This window comes from Rhea pennata, chromosome 25 (assembly GCF_028389875.1).
Source record: "Rhea pennata isolate bPtePen1 chromosome 25, bPtePen1.pri, whole genome shotgun sequence".
Lineage (NCBI taxonomy): Eukaryota > Metazoa > Chordata > Aves > Rheiformes > Rheidae > Rhea > Rhea pennata.
The window spans coordinates 2,799,619-2,824,151 of record NC_084687.1 but is presented as its reverse complement, the minus strand read 5'-3'; the positions used below and the strand labels follow the sequence as shown (position 1 = coordinate 2,824,151).

Below are 24,533 nucleotides of genomic sequence, written 5' to 3'. Positions count from 1 at the left end.
CTTCTGGAAGAAAAAAAAAGGAAGGAAGGACGGAGGGACTAGAAAGGGGATCAGGAGGGACGGAAGCAGAAGGATGATAGGGTGACTGGGCAGGATGGGGCGGACGGACAGACGCTCGGGCACAGATACGGATGGCCACGGATGCCGACAGCCCGAGTCGCCCCTGCATCAGCCCTTGCGCTCCCCGCCTCGGCAGCGCTGCTCCCTCTCCGGGATGCAGCCCTGCTGCTCCGGGATGCTCCAGCTTTAGCTCTCTGCAGCCCCCCCCCCCCCCAGCCTCAGCGAGACCCCCAAGGCCACCCCCAAGCAAGGAAACGGAGGCAGCTGGGTAAGAAGAGACTTTTAATCGGACTCTGTTACAGCTGTTACAGGGTTTCTCCCGAGGAGGAGTCCGGCCGGCACGGCACGCTTGGTAAATACACCGGCTACAAGGATACATGGGACGAGTTATTACGGGATCGGTGCTTTGTACCCGCGCAGGAGGGTTTCGCCAGCGCTGTGCTTGCTGGCGGGGGCCGCGGCCTCCCACGCCGGGAGGTGCCGTAGACCGGCCGCGGACGGCAAGGATCCCTCGGGCGGGCGCCTGTAAAGCTCCTCTCTGCCCTCCGCACCGGCCGCTTTCGGCCCCTCCCGGTCTAGGCAGCTCCCCCTTGCCCTGAGCCGGGGATGTCGTCTCCTGCCAGGCAGCAGGATCCAGGCTGGGAAGCGAAGCGGAGAGGAGGGGGCAGGAATATCGGCAGTGATTCCCACTTCCTTCTCCAACGCCCAGGAGGAAAATTGAAAAGTGCCCGTGCTCCTAACTAGCAGCTGCTCCCTGCGCCTCCGTGGGGAAAAAATAAAAGTAAAATAAACAAAACTGCCAGGGCTAAAAGCCGCGGCGGGTCAGCCTGGTCCGTGCCCCCCGCCCCGGCTCGCGGGAAGGTGCATCCACGAAGAGCCTGCCCCGGCGAGCGGGAGAAACCCCCAGCGCGGGCTCCAAAGGTGGCCGAGCACGGCGAGAGAGTGGATCCTAACCAAACACAAACGCGCACACCCCCCCCCCGTGAACACACACGCGCGCACGCACGGCCTCGACACACGAACACGCTCACACAGCGACGACACGCTATCACCTAAAACTAACCCCCCCACCCCGCCCCGCTCCCCTGTGTTTAACACCGAGCAAACGCCACGAAGAGATACAGTGCTGCCACGGCTAACGAGAAAGGCGTCCCCCACCCTGCTCCCCGCTGGGTGCCCCGGACGGCTGGACCTCCCGGAGCCTGGGGCGGGGGGACGGCCACCCACCACGCACAAGAAAGGAAAAAGTTAAAAAAAAAAAAAAAAAAAACGTGTCCGAGATGCACAACGAAAATTGATCTGTACAGCACTGGGAACGAACGTTAAGTCACGGGCCACTTTGGAACGTGTTTTGTCATTTAACAGCATTTACAGTGACATTTACAGAATAGATATACAATAGAAATAGAGAATCTCTAAGATATTATTCCATCTCCTCTCTTTGTATATATATATTTTTTATTTATATATATAATATAGCTTTTTGTTACCTTCTTATTGACTTTGCCTCTTATTGACACTGCAAGAAGAGGGAAGGAAAGCAAATGCCTCCCCGGCTGGTTTGGGAACTGTAACGGGAGAGATGGAGCGCCAGATCCTTCCCCCCAGGGTTCAAGGGGACTCCTACCACCGGAGCGGGTTGCATGATCTGAGTACCGGAGGTGTCCTGCTCCGTTAACTCCATGGGAGCTACAGTGGGAATCCAGCTCCTGGGCTCAGGGGCGCTGGTCTGACCTGCAGCCGCGGGGAGATCGGGAAGGTGATGCGGGTGCAACGATTTGGCTCATCTTCTGCTTTGCTGGCCAGGTGGAGGAAAGGCAGAGAGACAGAGGGAGAAATAAGAGAGATTGGGGGGGAACATCTTTGCCTAGAGACTGGGGAAATGATCGCATGGTCTTTGTGCTTCTCCCATTTTGAGATGATTCAGTGGGACAATTTTTATATCCCTCTGTAGGGCAGGGGAAGGAGAGAAAAACTGAGCTAGCAGCAGAGGGGATGGCGGTGGGGAGACCAGCTGGAGAAGAGAAAAGAGAGAATGCCTGGCCCTGACTACACAGGGCTGGTGCTCCGCTGAGACATCAGTGAAGGCTGAGCTGCCTCGGTTCGGTCCAAACCTGGTTCCCACCCTCTCCTCAGCAAAACGGCTAATGAAAGGCTCAGGTTAACTGTCTACGAAGAGCTCCCAGGCCCTCAGACGAGCCCCTGATAGAAAGGAGAAAGACTATAAACAAAAGATAACAACCCACAAGAGAAATGTCGTTGCGAGGGGCCTCCTGCCTCAGGGATGCTAAGAGAAGTCAAGGATGCAGGGAGTGGACCCGGTACTTTCCACCTTTGCCTCCCAGCCAAAAGGAGAATCAAGGGAGGAGAAAAGCCATTGATGGAAAAGCAAAGGAGGAGAGAGGGGAATATGGGCAAGCACCTGTGAACTTCGCCTTCAAAGTGGCTTGAAACACCATCACGTGTGCTCTAAGCACAGTAGGACCGAGGTTAAGGAGCACCCTCAGCATTTGAGATTTTAGCAATGTGCTTAGAAGGAGAGAGGGCTCAAGTAGGCAGCTGCTCCTCTGTCCCCATGGGGAAAGAAGAAAAAGACATGTAATACTGGTATCCTTGACAGAAATGCTTGGCTAGGTGTAGAATTCAGGGAACTGAATCCCAGTGGGAGACCTGCTCTCTGACTTGGGAGAGCCCAACTCTTTCTAGATGGCCTAGGGAGAAACAACAGAATGTCTCAGCAGCCTGGTCCCCAGGTAACATGGACAGGCACGACAGAGCCCAACTACATAACATGTGGGCACCAGCCAGGATCAAGAGCTAGCAAGGACACTTGGACCTGGCACTGACCCCAAAATAATTGGTGCTCAGAAGACATGTCCTGCCTCTGCTGCCCCCAAGAGCTGGATGCTCCCAGCAGATGGCTGGTGAGTCCCTAACAGAGGTGCAACAGGAGGCAATGCAGACCCTGGCTTGAAGCTATGAGAAGTGAAGATGCCTGTCCAGAGATAATCATTGCCCAGCTCACCTCAGCTGGCGGCTGCAAAGGAGGTAAGTCAGGGGATGGTTTCCTGAGAGCTAAACCAGGATCATGGTAGGACTGTATGCCCCATAGCCTCTTCACTTGCCCTCCAGGACATCTAAAGAGAGTGGCAAGAGGAGACGATTCACCACGCCAGGGATTTGGATTCAACAGAGCCTCCCACATGTTAGGAGCAATTCCAGGAGATTGCTCCTGATCCACATCACGGTAACCCTGTCTAGATCCTGCACACGCTCACACATCCAAAAAATCACACTCACTTCAGAGGTCCCTCTGCCACTCAGCAAAATAACACTGCCTAAGCAAGGAGTGTGATAGTCACATCTTCACACAGAGGGGACGACCCCCCCGTGTCTCAGAACAATTCACAGACACTTCCTCTGTGCTGGTGGTAACAAAACAGACACCAAGGATCTACCGTGAGCAAACTCACACATTGCAACAACTCAGCCAACTCAGCACTGCTTCCTACCAACCCTGGTCAAAAATTTGGGGTTATTTGCATGTGTCCACAGCTATAAAAACTACAGGAGATACAACAACAACGATGGTGACAACAACAGCACCATTTTGTGCTCTGAACATCAATGGTTATTTGTGCTCGTTGGAATAAGGCCATGACTTCTCCCACCTAAAGGAAAACAGAGAGGGAAGAGCTCTGGGTTACAGGAGGAAGCAAGGTTGGCTTTCCACCTTACTCTGGGTCCTTTTTCCAACCATCAGCTGCTCAGAAAGAGAGATTCTTTGCTTCAGCTTTAAGCTGCACGAGAACAACCCTCAGAAAGATATTGCAGCACCTCTTGTTCCTCCTCCCTTCCTCACAGGCAAGCTATGAGGGATCCTGCCTTTCAGCCGAAGGCTGTCGGAGGAGAGTCCTGCCCCTCCTGCAATCCCTTCTTCCCGATGTCATCTTGGAAATGGCTGCTTTTGATTACGATTCTAAGAGGGGTTTCTTCTTTGTCATTTTCTTTATTAATTAATTTTCCTGTTGCCTGGACAGCTAAGATCCACTCCCCAGTGACCTTCTCTCCCAGTGGGGGTGGTAGGCAGGCAACCATCACAGTTCGGATTCAGGGGTGCTGGCCAGTAAATACCCACTCCCATATCGTCCGTTCGGGGCATTGCTCATTTCCATGGGGGAGTTGCTGCCAGGACCCAGGTAGGAACGGTGCGTGGGCATGGGAGATGGGGTCTCGCTGGGCACTTTGCTCAAGATGAAGCGGGTCTCATCATTGTCTTCCAAATTAGAGATGTCCTTCATCATCCGACCCTTCTTGTAGGTGACAGAGAGGGCATTGGAGCCATCTGACACAAGGTGGAACTGACGGAGGATGAAGACCAGAGGCAGAGGCAGGGATGCCAGGATGATCAAAGAGATGAGAATAGCCATGGCCCAAGTTGGATAAAAAAGGAACTTTTCTGCAGCCTGGAAGAGATGGATATTAGTGTCATTAGAGGGACATTAGTGGTGTCATTTCTTCTCCATCATCTACATTCCCACCTAGGTGCACAGTGGAGCTTCAGTCCCTCTCTTACATTTCAGAGCTGCTGAAAGGGACTACTACAGCAAAGGCCAAAGTGATGTACACAAGGAACAAGGTCTCCTAAGTGCTAGGCAATTTTTACTGCTTCCTTCTGGACTTCATCTTCAGGGATTCACATGAAACTGTCAGAAGGTAAGTTCAGAACAAGGAAAAGGACATGGTCCTGCACTCAGCGTGTAGTTAAGCTGTGGAACTCCTCATTACAGGACACTATCTCCTATGTAGGTCTCACTATTTTGCAGAAGTGCGGGTGGAGTGTTGGGATTTGGTGTCCCAACAGCACATTCGCTTTTTGCAAATATTTCAGTCAGAAAAGGAGGAAGGGAGAGCTATGGAGTGCAGTGTAGTCTTTTATCACCTACACCAGCAAGTTCTGGCTGTCCCCGAACCTCCTACTTTATGCTAAGCATGCGTTTGATACAAAGAGGAAATGAGTGAATCAGATCTTTAGAGATAGTGAGGAGGAAACACAGGAGACCAATTTCTGTCCACTGGAGCAGCTGAGGACTCTCCAGCAGAGCACCATTTCCACCCGGGAACCAAGCTGTAAGATTCTTCAACCCATTTTTTTGCCAAATCCTTACTCTAACAGTTGTTTCATCAGACAAGGACGGGCCACATACAAAACAAATCCCTAGCTTTAACTTTGGCCCATGGTCAGAGCTGGCTTAAAACTTCTGGGCAGCGCAGGCAAACCTGATCTTTGCCTGCAGAGGATGAGCAGCCACAACCAGGATGTCTGCCAGCACGAGGAGAAAAAAAATCAGAGCTGGGGGAGAGCAGGATGCTCTACATCTCTCAGCTACCTGCTACTCAGTCTGTGCCTGGGGTGAAGGTGGGTCTTGGAAAGAGAGCTGTGCTCACCTCCTCTCTGATCCATGCGCTGTACCCTGGGGGGCTGACGCCCAGCTGTATGATGCTGGCGGTCATCAGCACAGCCATGCAGATGGGAGAGACATACTTCCAGGTGTAGTAGTAGAACTGATACGGCCGGAAACCCAGCATTTCTGTCAGCTCCTGCATGAACCTGCCAAGAGAAAGAGATGGAGCCGTGCTGTTCCCCACCTTCAAATGAGAAGCCCCCTCCCAGTAGCCTCCATTTTGAGGCTACACATGCCCAGTGTAGGCCCTGAAGAAGAGTCTAGTCGGTCCAAGCAAGCATCTCAGTGTCCCTACTGCCTGTAGGACTGACCGAGAACCTCCTCAGGATAAGGCCACCTGAGCATGTTGCTTTGGTCAACTTCCCACCAATAAGAATGGGCACAAGGTCCCCCTTCCAGACTCACCCTGAATCCTCAAGCAAAAGGGTAACAACAAGTAACACAGCATCATAACCAACACTAGATGTCCTCTAGAGAGATTTGCTCCTGGGGCTAGGTTACAGGATTGAGGTGAACTGAGTTACTACTGCTTAGCCAGTTACTGCCTCTATCAGATAACTGCATCTGGGGCATTTGCTCCTTCGGAGCTGGCCTCCTAGGGAAAACGTATTACAGGAAAGAGCTGAAAGGACAGGTTTTAGTTAGGAGTTACAGCACAGTTTTTCTTGTGGTTGGGCAAATGCCTTACTTCTTAGTGCCGTAAATCCAGGCCACAGCGATGTTCTCCAGGATCACCACAACAGTGAGCGGCAGCGTGGCCGAGTAATCATCAAACATAGTGACAAAGTAATTCCCAGAGCGCTGCACAAAGATCAGACCCACCAAGAAGGCAAAGATGCAGCAGCCAACTACGGAGAACAAAGCAGCATGGTCAGCAGAATGTCCCAAGGGGAACCAAGGGCTCCATCACACAGTCCATTAGCTGTTTGCTTATGCCTCCAGGCCCCAGTACCCATCCACCATGTTCACGCTCTTCTGGAGAGACTCTCCAAGGCTATGGGGACCCTCCAAACCCACCCCAGGAGGATGCAGGAGAAAAGACCTCACCTGTGAACACTTCCTTCCGCACCTTGAAGGTGTCGATGATGGGTGTAGTGATGCCTGACATGGTCCCAATCATGCTCCCCAGCCCCAGGTTTATCAGCATCAGGAAGAACATGACGGACCAAAACGGCGAAGCTGGGAAGTGAGTCATGGCTTCTGTGAAGGCAATGAAGGCCAAACCAGTTCCTTGCACTGACTGTCCAGGGAGAGAGAGGATCAAAAGGAGGGGAGAACCATGTCAGGAACAGAGCTTGTTATGCCACATCCTGTAACCTCATGCCTCAGGGTTCTCCCATCATGCTGAATCACTCATCAGGGGAAGAAAAATAGTCTGGTACCCCAGCCTTGACACAAAGGTGACCTCAGATTTCTGCTATACTTGCTATGCACAAAACTTTTCCCCTGCCCCAGTAAGGACCACGGTGCACTGGGGAAGATCATGGTAGCAGGGAACCCCCATCCCTGGAGAGTCTCTAAAAATATCGTTTCCAGGACATGAATAGAGCAGATCCTACCAGGAAGAGGAAACGGGTGAGGTGACCTCCCTATCCTACTAGGAAAGCCATCAGGTACCTTGTTGAGTTCATCCTCCAACAGGCAGGCATCCAAGCCCAGTTCTTTGAAGTGCCCCTCTTTCACTGTCATGATCACCCTGTACATCTCATTGTAGTCCTTGGCCGTGAGGTGGGAGAAGTTCACATGGGGTGGGATGAGGTCATGGCTCAGCACGTTGGTATTCAGATATCCCAAGATCTTCTCCGCATTCCTAAGGTAGAGAAGAGCCTAGTCACTTAGAGAAGACTCCATCTTCCCAGGGTGGAGAACATCGTCTGACCATGCAAGCCTTTTGGACCAGGCAGGCTGAGCCCTCCTCGGTCACTCAGGCACCAGTCTGCATATGCTTTGCAATTTTGCAAGGAGTAAGTAAAAGTTGCGCTGGGGCACGTGACAGAGGATGCATCCAGGCAACCACCAGGGAACCTGACCTCTTCTCCCCACTTGGCCCCACTCTGCTGCACGCTGCTGTGGCATCTCCTCTGCTCTGGGGCTCCACAATGCATGGTCAGGGTTTTTATGGACACAGCTCAGTCTGTCTAAAGATAATTCTTGATGCACAAATATGCCTTAGTCCAGCTGCTTCTGGGGTACAGAACAACTACTCCTTAACCTCGTAGGCCAGGGGACCCCAAAATGAATGGAAAACAGGGGAAACTCAGATGATGTGACCAGACATATTAGATTCACCCACAATCTGCAGATTAACAGCCTGCCTTGGAGCTGGATTTTATATTGGAGGAGCTGAATTCCCTCCTGGAGCCAAAAGAATTGTGCCCTCAGCTACAATGAGACATCTTTGAAAAGCCAGGCCTTGATCAGCAGGAACTTGGGTCTACCAAAACACAGTATTACCCAGCCTTAGGACACTTACTCCATCACCTCCAGCACATGGACAAAAGCCACGCAAACCCAGCACAAGCAGCAGGAGCAGACTTCCCCATCCCAGAGAGAGAGAAAGAAAATCCACCTACTCCACCACGCATTTCTCATTCATGATGTTGGCCTTGAAGCCCAGCACGGCAAACACAACCAGGGTGGCCAGGACAGATGTGAAGAAGTTGATGAAGGACACCAGTGTAGCATCAAAGTGGCAGTTGTTATCTTGCTTGTTGTAACTGGAGAATGCGATGACTCCCCCAAAACCAAGGCCCAAGGCAAAGAAAACCTGTGTAGCTGCCTCCCGCCACACCTGGGGGTCAAGCATTTTGTCCAGCTTGGAGAGGAGACAGAAGAGGAAGATTAGGCAGCTTGGGCCCCTTCAACTCATCCTGACAGAGGCAGAGCTAAACCAAAAGGCTCATGCCTACAACATGGGCTGGTTTCGGAGCAGCCATGAGAAGGCTTTGGTCTGCCTTGATCAGGGTCTTGGAATGCCCGGCACTCCTGAGTGCTCCAAGGTCTCATTTCCCTCTCGCTCAGAGGGGAAACTGAGGCACTGAGAAAGGCAGGCAAAGATGAATTTGTCTGGCCGTATCTTTCAGTGCTCCAGCTCCCTTCCTCTGACCCAGAGCCCGGTCTGGGTGCTCAATCTCCCAGTGCGAAGCCCTGCAGCCCAGCTGTCCCAGTGAGCCAGCATCCCCACGTGCCCCCCGCCAGGAGACCACGTGCTGCAGTCGGTCTCCACTCTGCCTCAGCCATCGTCCATCTCCAGAACGCCTGGAGCATTTGAAATCAAAGTCTCAGCTCGCGGGTTTGTTTAACCCTCCCCATCACCTGAATCACAGCCCCCTTCTGTGAGCCAGAGCTGCAGGCTGGAGGCCTCCAAGCATCGTTCGTCAAGAGATCATAATTAATATCTTGTAACAGCTTTGCCAGCTGAGCTGACTCATCTACATCTCTACTTAATTAATTAATTAACTGGTTAATTAATGGATACACAACATCAGTGGAGGTTTCTCTGTCAGCCAGTATCTTCCTATGGAGTCTTTAAATAAATGTCCTAAGGCACCCCCCTCCCCTGCCCCAGGGGCTGGGCATCCAAAGATAGCAGGAACGAAGCTAGTCTCAAAGCCACACCAGGGCTGGCCAGTCTGCAACACTCTGGTCTCTCCTGGCCGTACCCTGTGTTTAGGAGGGCTGATCGCACCTCCTGGCCAACTTCTCAGGACTGGTGGGGTGGGTTGGGTTTGAAGCTGCAATTTTTAGGGGCAGAAAGCCTTGCAGGTTGCTGTGTGCACACGAGTGGCAGCGTGATGGGAAGCAGATTCTTATGTGTTAGAGCTCATGGCAGTCTGGGCACAGGGGTACAAGGCTGCAATACAGGCAAGAGGCGGCTGCAGCCACTGGGGCAACTGCACCTTCTTCCTGCAAAGCCAGCTGGTGTGACCAGCTGGGAGGAACATCTCCTTGGAGCATGCTGAGCTCAGCAGCCCTTACCTTGGGTGTGAACATGTGCATGATCCCATCTACTGCCCCTCGCAGCAGAAGGCCTCGGACCAGGAAGCAAACCAACACCACGTAGGGGAAGAGTGAGCTGAAGTACATGACCTAGGGCAAAAAGGATGTGATGTGGACTCGGTCTCATTTATCTCCTCCCACACTCCTCTCCTTAAACCCAAGGGCCACGTGGCAGGGGTGAGAAGGGAGACGTAGCCCAAAGCCAGCATCCCTCACCCCTTGGAGGGGCTGTGATGCTGGGGCACTGCCCTTTGCTCAACCCTTGGTATCCCTAAGCCCCGGCCTGGTCCTCCACAGGCTGACTCAGCTCCGACCGCCCTCCTGGGGCTGCAGACAGTCATTATCCACCCAAAAAGAGGTCTGTTTATCATGCAGTGCAGGGTTTAGCTGTGGGACTGCTCGGTGCAGGTTGCTACAAATGTTAAAGCTCACCAGGAAATGCAAAGTGAACGGACACACTTAGGAGAAGGAAAGAAAGTCCACTGGGGCTCTGAAGTCCCAAGATGCTAGTGTGGTCTCAGAAAATCCCAGAAATGCAAACTGTTGCTGCCTGGGGACAGGTAGCTCTGCACCACCTCCCCTCTTTCCCCAGCATCTGCCGGGGGCAACCCCGGCTGGGTCCTGGCACAGGGCTCATTTCCAGCAAGCAGAGGTGAAAAGGGCTTGGACCTGGCCAGAGGAGGCCTGTTGTCCCCTGTCCCAGAGCCATAGGGACAGCTGGCTGTGGACTCGCCGCCCTGTGCTACCTGCCAACGGGACAGATGATCTGTAGAGCACGTCTGGAGATGGGAGGTGGCCGAGTGTCCAAGGAGGCTGTGCCCTTCTGCGTCTGACCCTGCTGCTTACACAGCCTTGCTCAAAATGTTAACATGTTAACCTCTGAAAGTTAATGGCATCTGTCCCGCAAAGCCTTTCATTCCTCCCTGCCCTATATCCCATGCTCACAGCCGCAGTGCTCCCACCACAAAGGAGGGTGCAGGTCTCACCACTACCTCCTACGAGCAAAGTGGCTTTTGGGATCTGAGCTGCAGCCCACTTCAGGGCCCCTAAATCCCTTTCGTCAGATGACATCTGCGCTGGTCAGAAGGTCCATCTGGACAGCACACATCAGGAGACCAGCCTGGGGTTTGCCCTCAGGGACCGCAGCAGATTCCTCTTTCCTCCCCACGGGGCTGTACCAACATGTAGGCTGTGGGATCCCCCACATGAGGAGGGATCCCCCAGAACAGGGGTTATTTGGCTCTTCTGAGGTGGCTGCTCCCTGGACCATTGCTGTGGGTGTCAGCTGGGCAGCTGCCACACAGCCCTCTAGCAGCAGGGCAGGAGAGCATGGGCCAGGCAGGCAGCTTCTGCCTCAACAGCGCAGGCAGAGCCTGGCATTGGGGACAGATCCCAGCCAGGCTCAGCTGGCCATCGATACCCACCTTCCCTGAGGACTGAATGCCTTTGATCATAGCCAAGCCGACAAGGCTCCAGGCCACCAGCAGGCACAGGGTCATCTTCCAGTTGAGGCCGCCGCTCTCCGAGATGGAGTTGGAGATGTCCAGGGTCTCCCGGTACCAGAAATAGGTGGTGGCTGAGCTCCTCTCGCATTCGGTCTCCACAACTGCAACCAACCAGAGGCACGAGGAGTTTGGGGGAATCACTTGCAGACTCACATCAGCTAACATCAAACACTTGCCAGGACCAGCTGCAGAAGGCAGGCGTCCCAGGGACAGGACCATGGTTCATTTTTAGCAGGAGAAATAGGAGATAGGGCAGAAAGCCGTTGTCAAACAAAAATAAGATGTTAAATACGGGGAGAGACACTTGGCATTCGCCATAAAATCTCCCGGAGTATCCCAAGGAGGTGCTCAGACACTACTAAACACACTATTAACTCCACTGGAGTCTCATTTGGGCACTAAGGAAGCAGTCAGGCAAGCTCTGACGTGGTCCCACCTGGCTCTCACTGCCAGGTAGTCCTGGAGGACCTAAGCCCTGGACCCCAAAAGGGGCATCACACCCCAACAGTGGGGAAAGATCCCAAGCTGCTGGGCAGAGGCAGGGCTCATTTGACCCGAGGGAAATATCTCCATCTAATCTAGATGCGTGGGCTGTCTTCGGCCATCAAGGAGGCAGCAGTGCCTCAGAAACGCTCCGCTCCGAGGGATGGTGTCTAAGGTCTATCCAAAAAAACAAAAAAAATCACATTTTATAATACCTGGCTATCCGATGGCCCCTATAAGGCTATATCCAATAGTCTCAATAGGACCCACATCCTCTTGAAACACCCCAACCACCAGGGTCCCCGTAATCGCCTCCGAAGCTGGGGTTGCATCCCACCTCCCCAGGAACTAGCCCCTCGCGGCTGCCACGGAGCCGCTGCCCCCAGGCGAGCGGCAACCCCTCACCGGCCACCGTGCCGTTTTTCACGATGGGGCACTCGCTCCAGGGAAGAGGGTACTGGAAGGACTTAAAGAAGTAGAAGATGCTCCAGCCGATGATGACGTTGTAATAGAGACCGACAAAAAAACACACCTGGGGGGAGGAAGGAGGAGGTGATATTTAGTCGCGGGGCAGCGGTGCAATCCCCAAAGCACCTCCCACCGGGCAGGGACCTGGGGGCGCAGGGCTGCCGGGCTCGGGGGACGGGATCACTCGCTCGCGGGCGCACTCACGAGGCAGCTGGCGTATCCGATGCCCCCCAGGCGGGGGCAGATGTAATTCCAGACGCCGATGCTGCCCCGGCGGATCCGCTGCCCCACCGCCAGCTCCAGAAAGAAAAGGGGGAGGCCGATGATGACGAGCAGGACCAGGTACGGGACCAGGTAGGCGCCTGCCGGGGGAGATGAGACCCATCACGGACCCCGGTCCTGCCCAGGCGCACAGCCGAGGCCAGCACCGCCGAGCCGCTGGCGCGGAGACACGGGCCCCCCCGGAGCGAGGATCCCTGGGAGGGCCGAAACGGGAAACCCCGCTGCGGAGAAATCACCCAGAAGAGAAACGTGCTTCGTCGCTGCCTGATTGAGGAGGCCGGAGAGAAATCAGCAGTTCGAGAAGCGTAACCGAACGCCCGCAGAGGACGCGACGCCGCAGTGCCCGGCGGGTGAACGACTCCAGCCGCGCCCCCCCATCCGGCATCTCCGCCTCCTGGGGCAGATCCTCCCCCTTAAGCGACACCCGCTTATCTTCAAGCCCTTGCTGGGGCACGTTGGTCTTGGTTGGGTCTGTGTGATGGAGGCGCCTGGGAACGCTGGCCAGGGGCCCGGAGGGTTCAGTGTGGACCAGTGTGGGGTGCAGGAAAGCTCAGCAACTCGCTGGTCAAGCCAGTTCCCAGCTCTGTGCCTCAGTTTCCCTTCCCACCTGTAAAACGGATGCGGTGGTGAAGGCAGCTTGTAAAGTCTCTGAGACCCGCTGCGGGAAGATGCTGCGTAACAGCGAGGATCTTCTAAAAGCAGCTGCCTGTCCAGGTGCCTGCCTGGCTCGGGACGCCTCCACCCCACCGCAGGACGCAGCCAGCTCGCTGGGTCAAACCCAGCACCGCCCCCACCGCCGCAACCGATGCGGCACGCGCGGCGCAGCCGACGCGCGCGCTAGAGCAAGCGGAGAGGCACGCGCGCCCGCGGGCAGGCGCTGCAGCCCGCCGCGGCCACGCCGGCCGCCGCGTGAGCGCCCGCGGGCAGACCCGCAGCGCGACCAGCCGCCGCCGCACCTTCCTCCGCGCTCCGGCCCCGCTCGGACCCAAACTAGGGTGCTCTCAACTGTGTGTGTCAGCTCGCAGGGGGGAAACGGGCTGCAGGGGAGGTGCCGAGCCGCAGGAGCAAGGGGATGCGCGGGGTGCGAGCAGCCCTGGGGTGGGAAGTGCTGACTGCACAGGTCCGTATGGGGGAATGACTCATCGCAAAGATGACACCAGAGACGTTTTAATTATTGAGAGCACCGCAGGCTTCCCGGCTCCAGGGCTGGTGGCTCGCTGAATCGCGCGCTGCCAGGGACGAGGAGAGCAGGAGGCAAGGGAGAGGCGGAAAGGAGCGCAGAGCCGGGCCCATCTCGGTTTTCTCAAATACCGCCCCGCAGCAGCTGCCTGCCAGCGCTGCAAAGGGCAGCGCTGCGGCCGAGGGGGCTGGAGCCGGACCGCTGCTGAGCAACCCGCCTGCTCATCAGTGTCAGGAGCGGTGTCGGGTCTCAGCCCCGCTGTAGGAGACCTGGCCCTCCGGGCAGCTCCTGCGACGCAGGTTGCGTAGGGTAGAAACTGGCCTGGCTTGTAAATGAGAAGACGAAAGGGTGGGTCGGCGGCAGGAGGATTTGGGGAGGGAGCAGGAGGCCTATGCAACACAAGCAGCTTTGGGAACTATAGAAGCAGAGGGACTATTCTTTTTTTTTTCTCCCCCCTAATTTCCACTTGCAGGAATTGGGAACTGCAGCCAGTCATCGTGGCTCCTGGGCCCGGATTCGCCCTGCCCTCGGTGCGGGTGGCCAGACACCCTTGGCAAAGGGGGCAGCCCTGGAGGTGCCAGCGTCCCTGCACGGGCAGGACGATGCGGTGCCCGGGCCGAGGCTCTTGCAGCAGGTCCTGGCTGCCCATCTCCTATTTAACCGCCCCAAGAAAATGCCCCGTTTCGTCATCCGGCTGCCTTGTTAAAATACCGCCATGTCCTGCACGGGGACAGGCCAGCGCTGCCAGTGCTCGGACGCAAAAACAGCTCGTACCGGGGAGCCTCTGTCAGACAGACGGACATGAGCTGGCGGGAAAGAGGGACCGACAGGCCGGGCTGGCTTCTGTATCGCTCTCTGCACTGGCTTACCCCGTTGGAGGACAGAGCCCGAAAGCCGACTTGATTTAACAGGACCCCGCGCTTTGCTGGTGCCACCGACAGAATAAGAGCCCACGGGCACCGTCAGGGTGCCGGAGCCCCAACAACCCCCTCGCTCCCTCCCGCCCCCGGATCCGAATCTCAGCTACGACGGCAGGACAGGGCCGTATCCCCCGTCTCGAGGGCCGAGCCCGTCCCTGCCCCGTCTCTCACCTCCTCCGTTCTTCTGGCACAGGTAAGGGAATCGCCAGACGTTGCCCAGCCCCACGGAGTAGCCGATCTGCGCGAGGATGTACTGCAGCTTGCTGTTCCACGCCGGCCGGTTCTCCGCCTCCAGCTCATCCTCTGCGTCCTTCTGCTTGTCCCAGGTCTCGCCCGTCACGTTGAGGACGCTGCGCTTGTAGTCCACGGGCTCCTCGTGGGCCAGCAGGTCGGCCACCGACTCGGTGACATGCTCGCTGCTGTGCTCCCGCTGCGTCACCTTGCTGTTCTTCGGCATCGAGATCGCTCCGCGCGGCCCCCGGGGGCCGGGAGGGGAGGAAGGGAGAAGACGAGTGTCCCGAAGGGAATGGCACTAGCAGCAGCTACAGCTCAGGCCTCACCTCCTCTTCACCAGCAGGACCTGCACAGGGAAGGAGCCAAGGGAGGCTCAGTGATTTCTGCATTGCCCCAAAGCGCAGCAGGGTGTCCTGGTGCTGGTGGAGCTGGCAGAGCCAGAGGAAATAAAAAACGATCTCCAACATCCCAGTGTCTTTGGGGACCTTCTTCAGCTCCAGGGAGATGCTAATGGCCGAGGGGGAACGAAGCCGCTGGTTCATCAGCTATCGAGCAGAGCCTCCCACGACCCATGGGGACCCACAGGAGGGACCTTCTCCCAGCTCCGGGGAACCTGCCTCCCCAAGCCCGAGCCCAGCCCTAGGACGGCTCGAAAGCCAAGAGCCGGCTCGGCTTCGAACTCGGGTGACAGTGACAAATGCCAGCGTTCGCTCGCCTTCCCTGGACATTATCAGGAACAACTTAAAAGCCTGGGAGCCGGGAGCTAAATCTTCCCAGGCAGTTTTACAGCAGATAACGTCTGCAAAACAGCCACGGGCGATGCAAAGCCATCAATCGTTCCAGCCCCTCCGCCTTCATCACGGGCTGGCCTTGGCCGGGGAAAGCCATGCCAGTCCCGCGGCGGCCTTGGAGTTACACCAGTTTGCCCCTGCTGCGGGGACCGCCAGCCTTGTTTGCAAGACTGATGGCACAACCTTCGTGCGAAACCCTTTTTCATTAAAACCGCGATGAGAAAGGTCTTCTCGGCAGCCAAGCAATCACTCCACAGTGTGATTACTGCGCTACTGGGATCTCGGGCTGTTTGGCTAAGAAAAGCAGGGTGCAAGGTGGGGGACGCAGATCCATGAGCCAACAGACCCCCCCAGGTGCAGGTCTGGGCATCCGTGGGGCCGGGACAGGCACAAACAGATTAATTTGGGGGCCGGCAGAAGGGACCGTGGGAGTTAAGTGCCAATTTGCTGCCCACGTGGTGACAAGCACAGCGTGTTTGCGCGGTGGCAGAGGCCACGTGCTGAGCCGCGTCGGGGTGCGTTTGCAAATGTGCAGCTGCACGTTTGCGCCCGGGGCTCCACATGTGCGCGGGGGCCGTGCCGATGTCGCAGCTGCATGGCTCGAGGTCTCCACTGGCCACGTTAGCGACTCCGCAAGGAGGCGTCTCAGAGGATGCTCATGACCCTGCAACCCTCTGGCCACTTGTCCAGCCTGAAAAAGCTCTAAGGCATCAGGGAAATCTGCTCTGCTGCAGATTTGGGTCTGAGCTCCCAACTCACCAACAGAAAGCACCATTCACTACCCTCCTGCACCAAGCTGGGTTGGACCAGCAGCTCCCACTCCAGCTGAGACTCTGGAATTACAGCAGTTGGCAAGAAGATACAGGAGACCCATGGGAAGCTCCACACCTTGGAAAAATGACTTTCCCAGTGGGCTACACCTCCTTCTTTTTCCCCCTTTTGGGTGAGAGCCTCATATCTGGGACAGGATATCGGAAGCCCCTGGTCAGTGCCATCTGGCATCTCCTTGTCACTCCTGCATGGGATTTTTGTCTTCCCCGTATCAGATCTGTAGCGATCTCCACATAACCTGGAGCATGATCCAGAGAAGGGGCCAGCGCTACCCAGTCGTACTCAGAAGGGCTGGTGCCTACAGTAGGATGGTGCAGGGTTGAACCCATGTCCAAGCTCTTCTGCCCCATAACACAACCCAAGCTCCCTCCACCTCTGCTTTCCAGGGGCACAGGAGGAGTTACCTGCACCTGTAGCAGTGATGGTACCATGCCCAAGGACCTGTCCTACCTCAAGTCCTACCTCAGGGAAAGCAGAAGGAAGACCCCACCATGTTTTTTCCAGAGCTGTCCTCAGCTCTGTACATTTCTGTGGGCAGATATCCATCTTTACGACCCAGTTTAGAGCCCCAGCAAAGCTCAAAAACCTGCAGCAAATATTTGCAGAGCGGCAGGTTCAGGCCAGGCAGCAACGACCATCCCCAGGCAGCGCGTCGAGGCATCGGCACAGCGTGGGAGGGCAGCAAAGCGTTGGCAGCAGGAAATCTCGCATTTCCTCATCCTCACCTCGCTATTTTTTTCACCCCTGAAGAAAGTTCCCCGTTTGCCAGGCCCAGTTCCTGTTCCTATTAGAAAAGCTATTTTAGGCTGTAGTCTGCATCCGTTGCCAGGCAACCGTGCCGGCTCCATGCACTTTGCTGGATCAGGCTCCTTCGGAGAAGCCGTTTGAATTATTCTTTCGAGCCCGATCCAGCAATGTTTAATTTCCTAACAGCAGCCCATTCACATAAACAGCTCACGGCTCGACAGCAGCAATCACCAGCAAGCGGCTGCCCGTGGTCGGAGCATCCTCAGCACCGAGCCGGCAGGGCAGGGATGCTAGCCAAGGTCCTGATCCCGCAGCCAGGAAATTGCTGGGGTTTCCACCAGTTTTAGCTCAGGCCCTGCGGAGGATGAGCACAGACCTTGAATTTGGGTGCTCCGTTGAAACGCTCGCGGCTCAGCGAACACTGAAGCTCCTTCTGAGGGTGACTCAGACCACCAGGAGGACTCAGCCGCGGTGTCAGCATCTCTCCTCCCGTTAGGGATAGAGCCGAAGGGAATTAGGGTCTGCCGGCCAAGCCACGAGACCTCAGCATCCCATGACGCAGGATGCTGATGTGGTCATGTAGGAGCCCTGCAGTTCCCAAAGGATTTGAGGGAGCACGAGAGGAGCTTGTCTGCGGCAAGGGATCTGGCAGCATTGGGGTGAGATGACGCTGGAAGAAGAGGGGAGGGTGAAAGAGCAGAGAGACGAGCCTTCCTCTCTGTGGAAGAGCCCTCCGAACAGGACACGGGTCCAAAGCGAAGCAGAGCAGGGAAAAACCACAGAAGGGTCCTCAGTGCCTCAGTCCCAAGGCCTAATCCTCCTCCCCGCACGCACAAATTGCAAAGCGTACTCCAAATCTATGAGAAAGGTATTTCCATCCATTTTTTTGATTGAAAGGGAATTTGTTCAAAAATTCCCCTGCCTCAAAATAATAACGAACCTGTGAGAAAGACTAGTCAGATCAGCTGACAACCAGGAGCTTTTCTGGGATGGATAGAGATAGCAAACCCTCGTCACTGCCAGATGGAGATTCGGCTTGTTTACATAGCCCCCCATGACCTTAATTTTCTTAAATGTGCATTTTTCTCTCCCGTTAGAAGAAAGATTAGGGCCTTTCGGAGCCCATGCCCTGTGATAACCTCATTTGAGCTCTTGGAAAGGAGGAGTCTTGGTGACACCACGTTCCCCAGGTAAAGCCCTGTGGATGCTGCTCTCTCGGGTGCTCGGAGAGGGGTCCTTCCCCTGCCACGGCTACGGTCTCTCCCATGGGATCAGGGCCAGCATCCCTAGAGACACCTCCAAAGAGCACCTCCCAACATCCCTCCAGGTGTTATAGGGGAGATGTTGGCAAAACCATCGCTGGATTGTCCCCAGGGATAAGTTATCTCTTTCATCTCCCACCCTGAGCATCACCTTAAATAATGTTCCCACTTTAAGGGTCCCCAGTGGCTGCCTTGGTAATTGGTCCATTAAGGGACCTGGCAAAGTGACCGCAGCCCCCAGAGCTCTGCTCCTCTGCAGGACTCACAGGCTGAGCCCGAGGCTCCCATTTGCACCAAGTGACACGTCCCCAGCGTCCCCGCTGCCCAGCCAACGTGGAGGGCGGTCTCTGAGCTGCGTACCCTGCCTTGGCCCATCTTTACTTTCTAAATAAGGTGGCTGGGGAGTAATAAAACAGGCTGGAAGTGTGTCAGCAAAGCTTTCAGCTAGGTCTGGGCCTGGCAGCGCAGATGCGGGCTGGGAGGAGACGTGGATTTCCAGCAGCCTCTAAGGGGAGCAGCCCCCAGAAGCAGATTCAAACTCTGGGTGCAGAGGATGAGCACAGCAGGAGCTTTCTTCTCACACAGGGACAGATCAGGTCCCACATCCAAATGCTACACTTATACCTTGTTTGGGTCCACCATGGAGAAACTAAGGTGGGTGGAGGAAAAAAGAAAAAAAAAAGTGGGATTGGGTGAATCCAGAATAAATCACAGGGCCTCTCTGCTGGCCCCTGCCCAGCAGCTCTCTCCAGCAGCCTTTCTGGGATGATTTCAAAGCATGGATATGCAGAGCCCAAAACTCCCAATGATCCCAAAGGGCCTTTCCTTTGCTCCCCACAAAGCCAGGATTTGGAGGCAATAAATGACTGACAGGCTCCCTCCTTGCACTGCTCAGGGGGAAAGCTGAGGCCCCAGAAAGGTGAGGACTTGCTGAAGGTTAGAGCAAGGAGTCCAGGGCCACAGAGGGCTTTCAAGAGGAGGAAGGTCACTGTTTGACTTGGGCTGGGAGATCTGAGCATCAGCTCACAGTTACCTCCGTGGGAGACCTCAGAGCCAGGGCAGGGCTGCTTGGTGCAGATGGGGAAACCTGAAACACAAAGAGACAGGGACGGATCCAAGGTCATCCGAGAAGCCTTTGGGAGAGCCCGGAAAGGAGAGGCACAGCGAAGGAGGTGGGTGTCTGCCATCTCCCCGCTCTGCGCTGCAAAGCCCAGCAGCAAAGGGAAGGGGCCCTGGATGCACGTCTCACCTCAGACACCAAATCATGAGAAAAATCAGCTCCTGGCCCTGTGCGGTTCCCCCACAGTCAGGGACGAGCTCCCACCCGAGAGCAGGGCTGTGGGAGGGACTGCACTTGCAGACTAGATCCTTTGCGAAGTATCACATTGAGAAAATTCAGAGCCCTGCAGCAGAGTATTCCAACAAGCGGCAAAAAGCCAAGGGAGGAACCCTCCAAGAAGCATCCAAACTCTGCTACAAAGCCCCCAGAAGAGACTTTTGCCCCATGCAGAAATGTCTCAGCTCTGATCCCCCCTCAGCCCTGCTCCTTGGGCCTTCCTGCCGCCTCCTTCATGCAATCTTCCCTTGCACAAGGAGAGGCCAGCCCGAGATGCATCCATTTTAAGAGCTATTCAGTGCTGGGGCTTGCTTACAACCCGAGAGACTTAGAGCTCCAGATCTGATCTTCCTCCTCCCTGCTCATCCTCTCTGGCTCCACGGGGAAGGTGTTTACCATCTGGGCTCATTAGAGTTGTTCCCTCTCTCCCCTTCCTTCAAACAATCCCTGCTAATTAGTGCCAGGCTCTCCCTGCCCTGCAGAGCTGACACGTGGTGACTCAGTCAGACCAGCCGAGATGCTCACGCAGGCCCGCATCGCGGGGTACCAGCACACTCGCTTTCGTACACCGGCGTACGGAGACATGCAACCTTTGGACAGGGCTGACGGGAGCAGATGGGACAGCATGGAGGTGTCGGAGGACAAGGGACTCGCAAGGAGCCTCACTGGAAACAAGGCTCAAGGCCCCAGCACCCCTCTGGGAGCACCGCGGTTGCGTGTAAGAAGCATTTCCCTCCCAGAGGAGCTGGGTGCTTAGAGCCTCATCCTTCCTGTCCAAACGTCTAGGACCACTTTAGCATCATGACACAGAAGCAATTCACATTCACTGATGAATCAGACCTGCCTCTGCTTCTGTCTTACACCTACCCAGCGTGGCTTTCAATAGCAAGATTGCACAGATGTTATAAATAATCCCTGGCTCCTTTAAAGGCAAGCAGAGGAGTGGCTAACACAGCCACCTCCACCACACACCAGCTGCTCCACCCCAGAGGTGGGTGCCTTTCCCCAGGGCCCCAACCACGGATTTGTGCTAATGATGCTAGGTTGTGTTATTAGAACAGCAACTGTTTTCTTCAATGGATACCAGAGACGCCTTCAGACATGCGGAAAGGGCAATTTTGCAGACAGGTAGTGAGGCAGACATAACAGCTGGATGATCCCGTTGATTCATCCAATTTGGTCTTCTTTCTTGTCTCATTTAGTATCATGAAAACATACATCAGCTGCAACAATGTGACACTGTATCTAAACCAACCATCATATGATCCCTTCGGGGCTCTGTTATATTCACAAGATGATCTTTTCCAGTCGGCTCTGAATGACTCCTCTTAACTCACCCACACTGATTGACAGCTAGTGACTGAACCCAAAAGCAGGCCAGGTTTATCCTAGAAGTCAGCAAATGGGCAGAGTCCAAATTCCACTACAGACTCTGCCTTCCCCTATTGCAGTTCATGAAGCTTCTTCATTTCTAAACAAACAAGTTCACACACAGCCCAGGACAGGGTAAATCAGAGCATCTTCACCAAAGGCAGCCATTTAGTCTGGATTTGCGCAGGTCAGCATCTAGGGTGAATTTGATCCTCATGACTCCCATCTGACTTGGTTCTAGGGTAACTCCAGATTCTCCACTCTGTGCAAGCCTGAAGTGGCATTAGAATCACTCCAGATTTAACCCAAAAGCTTTCATTTCTATTGATTTCAGTGGAGCTGTCTCCAGTTTATCCTGGAGGACAAAAGATCAAACCCAAATTTTATTTCCCTTTGAACCAGCTAAATTGCAGACAAATCACCATCCAGGTTCCCTGACCTATTCACAGCACCTCTGGAATGACATTTCACAAGAAACTCTGGGTCCTCCTGAGAATCACTCAGTTGCTGTGGTGTTTAGTTTTTTCCTACTACAACCAGCAGTAGTTACATCAGCTCCCGATGAATTCAAACCTCAGGTGCCTCAGATGCAAAGCAAGATCCAAGAATCAGAACAAATTCACACTTTAGGTCCTTTATAAAGATCTGGGGCCAGATTTCTTAGCTGGTCTAAGCCTCAATTCACTGGAGCAATGCAGATCTGCACCTGGATAAGATACCAACCCAAGAGCAGGTCTGGAGGGAACACACACCTTTGGGTACATCCGGCAAAGCAATAAATGCACAGCAGAGAATAAGGAATCTCCACATCAAACACTGTGAACGGCACAAAACCAGGAACCGACCTTCATTTTTTGTGCCTCAGAAATCAGCCATCCACATTTAGGAAGTGGGGGGGGAAGAAATTAAAATAAATAAACCCCCAACACCTCGGGGGCCAAAAATTAAATATTCATTGCAGCTAAGTGCTTTCTCCTCTCCCAATGTTATTGTCAAGGTCAACCTGGAAGCTGCATTTCCACCATCCTTGGGCAGCTGCTCGGAGGGGATGAGCCCCCTGTCAACCCTGAGCCACCCTCCAGGGTTACTCTTGGCCTCTCCGGAGTGGCCAGAGCCATTTGCTGGCTCTGAAAGCTCCCCCCAGACCGTGATGACACCCACCTTAGGGCCACATCTGATGCCTCTGGGCTTCAGGTGACTCCCCCCCCCCCCAAAAAAAAAAAAAAAAAAAAAAAAGAACTCCACTTCCCAGCTTAGCCCTGCTCCTCCCTTCCCAGGAAAAGGCCTCGACAGCAGGATTGAGGGAACGATGAGGAGGGGGTAAATCAAGCAGGCAGGACCCGGCGTGGCAGGAGACCCTCGGGAGCGGAGACCGCTGCTGGGGGGAAGCAGAAGGAGGGGGGCAGCCTTACCTCTGCGCTCCGGCGGCGGCTCCGGCTCCCGCGGCTCTGGCGGGTGGTGGGGAGAAACTGACCAGCTCCCGGGGAGCGGGAGGGAGAAACTGACCAGGCTCCGGGGGATGAAACTGACCAAATTCCCAGCAGAAATTGACCAGGTGCCGGCGGGGAAGGTGAAGCGGGAGCCGATGCTCTGCGGAGCCGGGCAGCGGCCGGGCTCCTCCGCCCCGCGCCCCCAGCCGCGGAGAAGCCGCTCCCGGCGCGCCGGGCGGCCGCTTTCCGCGCCCACCGCTCAGCGGATGCGCGCTCGGCTCGGCTCGGCTCGGCCCCGCTCCCCCTCGCTGCCGGAGGGGAGGCAACTCTGCTCGCCTCAAAAAAAAAAAAAGAAAAAAAGAAAGAAAGAAAATGAAAGGAAAAAAAAAAAGGAGAGTGAGAGAAAGAAGAAAGGGACACGCAGCCCCTGACGCAGGCTTGAGTCACCGGGGCTGCACGTCAAAGCCGGGGTGCCGGGGGGTGGCTGTCGTCGTCCCCCCCCCCAACCCAGATTGGGGGGGTTAAGTGGGCTTTGCCACACTGTGGGTTTTTGGATTAAAAAAAATAGCGGTGGATCCTGGCAGGGCAGGTTCACCCTTGCCCACCTGCCCTTAGTGATGTGGGAAAAGGCAGGAGAGTCCTATAATGCCCCATCGCCACCAAGGGGCAGCCCTGAGAGGTGCCCTGCTGGCCGCCCTGGCATCTCTGCCCTGGGGAAGGGGAGTGCTTTGAGCTGCAGGAACTGCGTAGTGGTGGGAGCTGGGTTTTGATCACCCCTCTCCTCCAAGGATAGCTTGGTACACTGAAGGCATCGCTTCATTTCAAACCATGTCATTAAGAAGGAGCTAGGTCAGGACCTGAATTCTGCCCCTCAAAAACTGCGTGCAAATCCAGAGTCTTCCCTTCAAGCCAGTGACATTCAGGGACCCTAGACCCAGGCCCATCTCTGGACTCTCAGGACACCACATCTCCAGTCAAGCTAGTTCCCTTCAGTGCCAGAGCTCAGCACAGGAGCAGCATAGGTTCAAGTAAGGCTAAGCTAATGGTATAAGCCAAATTCAGAAGGTGAGCTAGTAGCACTTCTTAGCCCACCTTTAATGCCAATGGTGACATTCTGCATGCGGAAGGGCCCCACTCAGGGGTTTGATTCCCCCCCTGCAGGATATGATGGGATATAGTGACACTGGGTATTTTATTAGGAGGAAGAGGGAAATAAACACAAACCCCCTGACACGAGACCTCCCAGGCAAGCAAACTCCAAATCCAGCTTCTTATACAGGATTAATTTATCACACAGCTATTTAGGCTGCTTTGATACAGTTGCTGTGGTGTGTTTAACAGAAAGCCCAGGCACACCTGTAGAGATCAGCCCTCCCCTTTTACTCAGTGCTGTGTAGTGTGTCTTGCCCTCAAAAAGCAGCTAATTGAGTTAATCAAGAAAGCCAGGGGGGATGTTATGATTTACTGGTGAGGAGAAGGAGTTTTCAAAGAAGTTAATTGCTAGCTCAATGCCTGATGGAGTTGGTTAATTCTACAAGTCCTAAAGATGTGTATTTAGCCCACTCAAACCTAACAGTGCAGCCCCCAAACGTTTCTCCTCTGATTGGGGTGCTGCTGGTGCCTGGGGTGCTGGTAGCAGTGGCCAGCACCTGGGTCACCTGAAGCCTGTGAGAAAGCACATCAGGAGGAAAGGTGCATCTGGAAGAGACAAGCCATGGGTGACTCAGGCCTCAAGCCCCAAATCACACTTCTTCCAACTCCTGGACTTCAATGTTTATCCAGATTTATGGACTTTGGATGCATTCCTCTTTCCATCTCATTAGGTACAAAAGGATCAATTCTAGTAGGTACCTGTGAGTTCAGCCAGCACTTACACGGAGACCTAGAGCCCAAGCACAAAAGCAACAGTCACTATCTTTTCTCTTCTCCCTAGGAGAAATGAGGCTGTATTCCCTAGATCTGATCCTTTATCCATCCCATCCCCAAGTCAGGCAGGAATAAGGCTGCTTAACACAGCTTTAAAGGGCTGCAAAGGGGAAGATGGTGCATATGCCTTGCTCGTGTTTTCCTACTGCTACTGTTTTGCAGGCGAAGGTTTCCAGCCTCTGTTTGCTTTATTGCAATGTTTCTCCAGATCTCACTAGGGCTGATACACCTTAGTGTGTGTAG

The 24,533-nt window shown here is 54.9% G+C and overlaps 2 protein-coding genes across 3 annotated transcripts in view; one reads left to right on the top strand and one right to left on the bottom strand.

The window, feature by feature from the left end:
- Positions 1–1,150: 1,150 nt before the first annotated feature.
- On the bottom strand, positions 1,151–22,607 carry SLC6A17 (solute carrier family 6 member 17). 2 transcript variants are annotated; one of them, XM_062595240.1, is made up of 12 exons: positions 22,347–22,607; positions 14,534–14,942; positions 12,185–12,342; positions 11,918–12,044; positions 10,949–11,130; positions 9,504–9,614; positions 8,099–8,340; positions 7,143–7,335; positions 6,573–6,765; positions 6,214–6,373; positions 5,509–5,671; positions 1,151–4,526 (listed from the first exon to the last, which is right to left on the bottom strand). In XM_062595240.1, exons 2-12 carry the CDS (start codon positions 14,817–14,819, stop codon positions 4,158–4,160), a joined length of 2,184 nt encoding a protein of 727 aa, XP_062451224.1. In that variant the 5' UTR covers positions 14,820–14,942; positions 22,347–22,607; the 3' UTR covers positions 1,151–4,157. The 2 variants fall into 2 exon arrangements, with proteins under 2 accessions (XP_062451224.1, XP_062451225.1); XM_062595241.1 differs by lacking the exons at positions 11,918–12,044; positions 12,185–12,342.
- Positions 22,608–23,372: 765 nt separating this feature from the next.
- The window catches only part of SORT1 (sortilin 1), a 222,261-nt gene continuing 221,100 nt past the window's right edge, over positions 23,373–24,533 (top strand). Inside the window, exon 1 of the mRNA XM_062595054.1 lies at positions 23,373–23,377. The gene's annotated coding sequence lies outside the window, so the exon portion shown is untranslated. The remainder of the gene's footprint in view (positions 23,378–24,533) is intronic.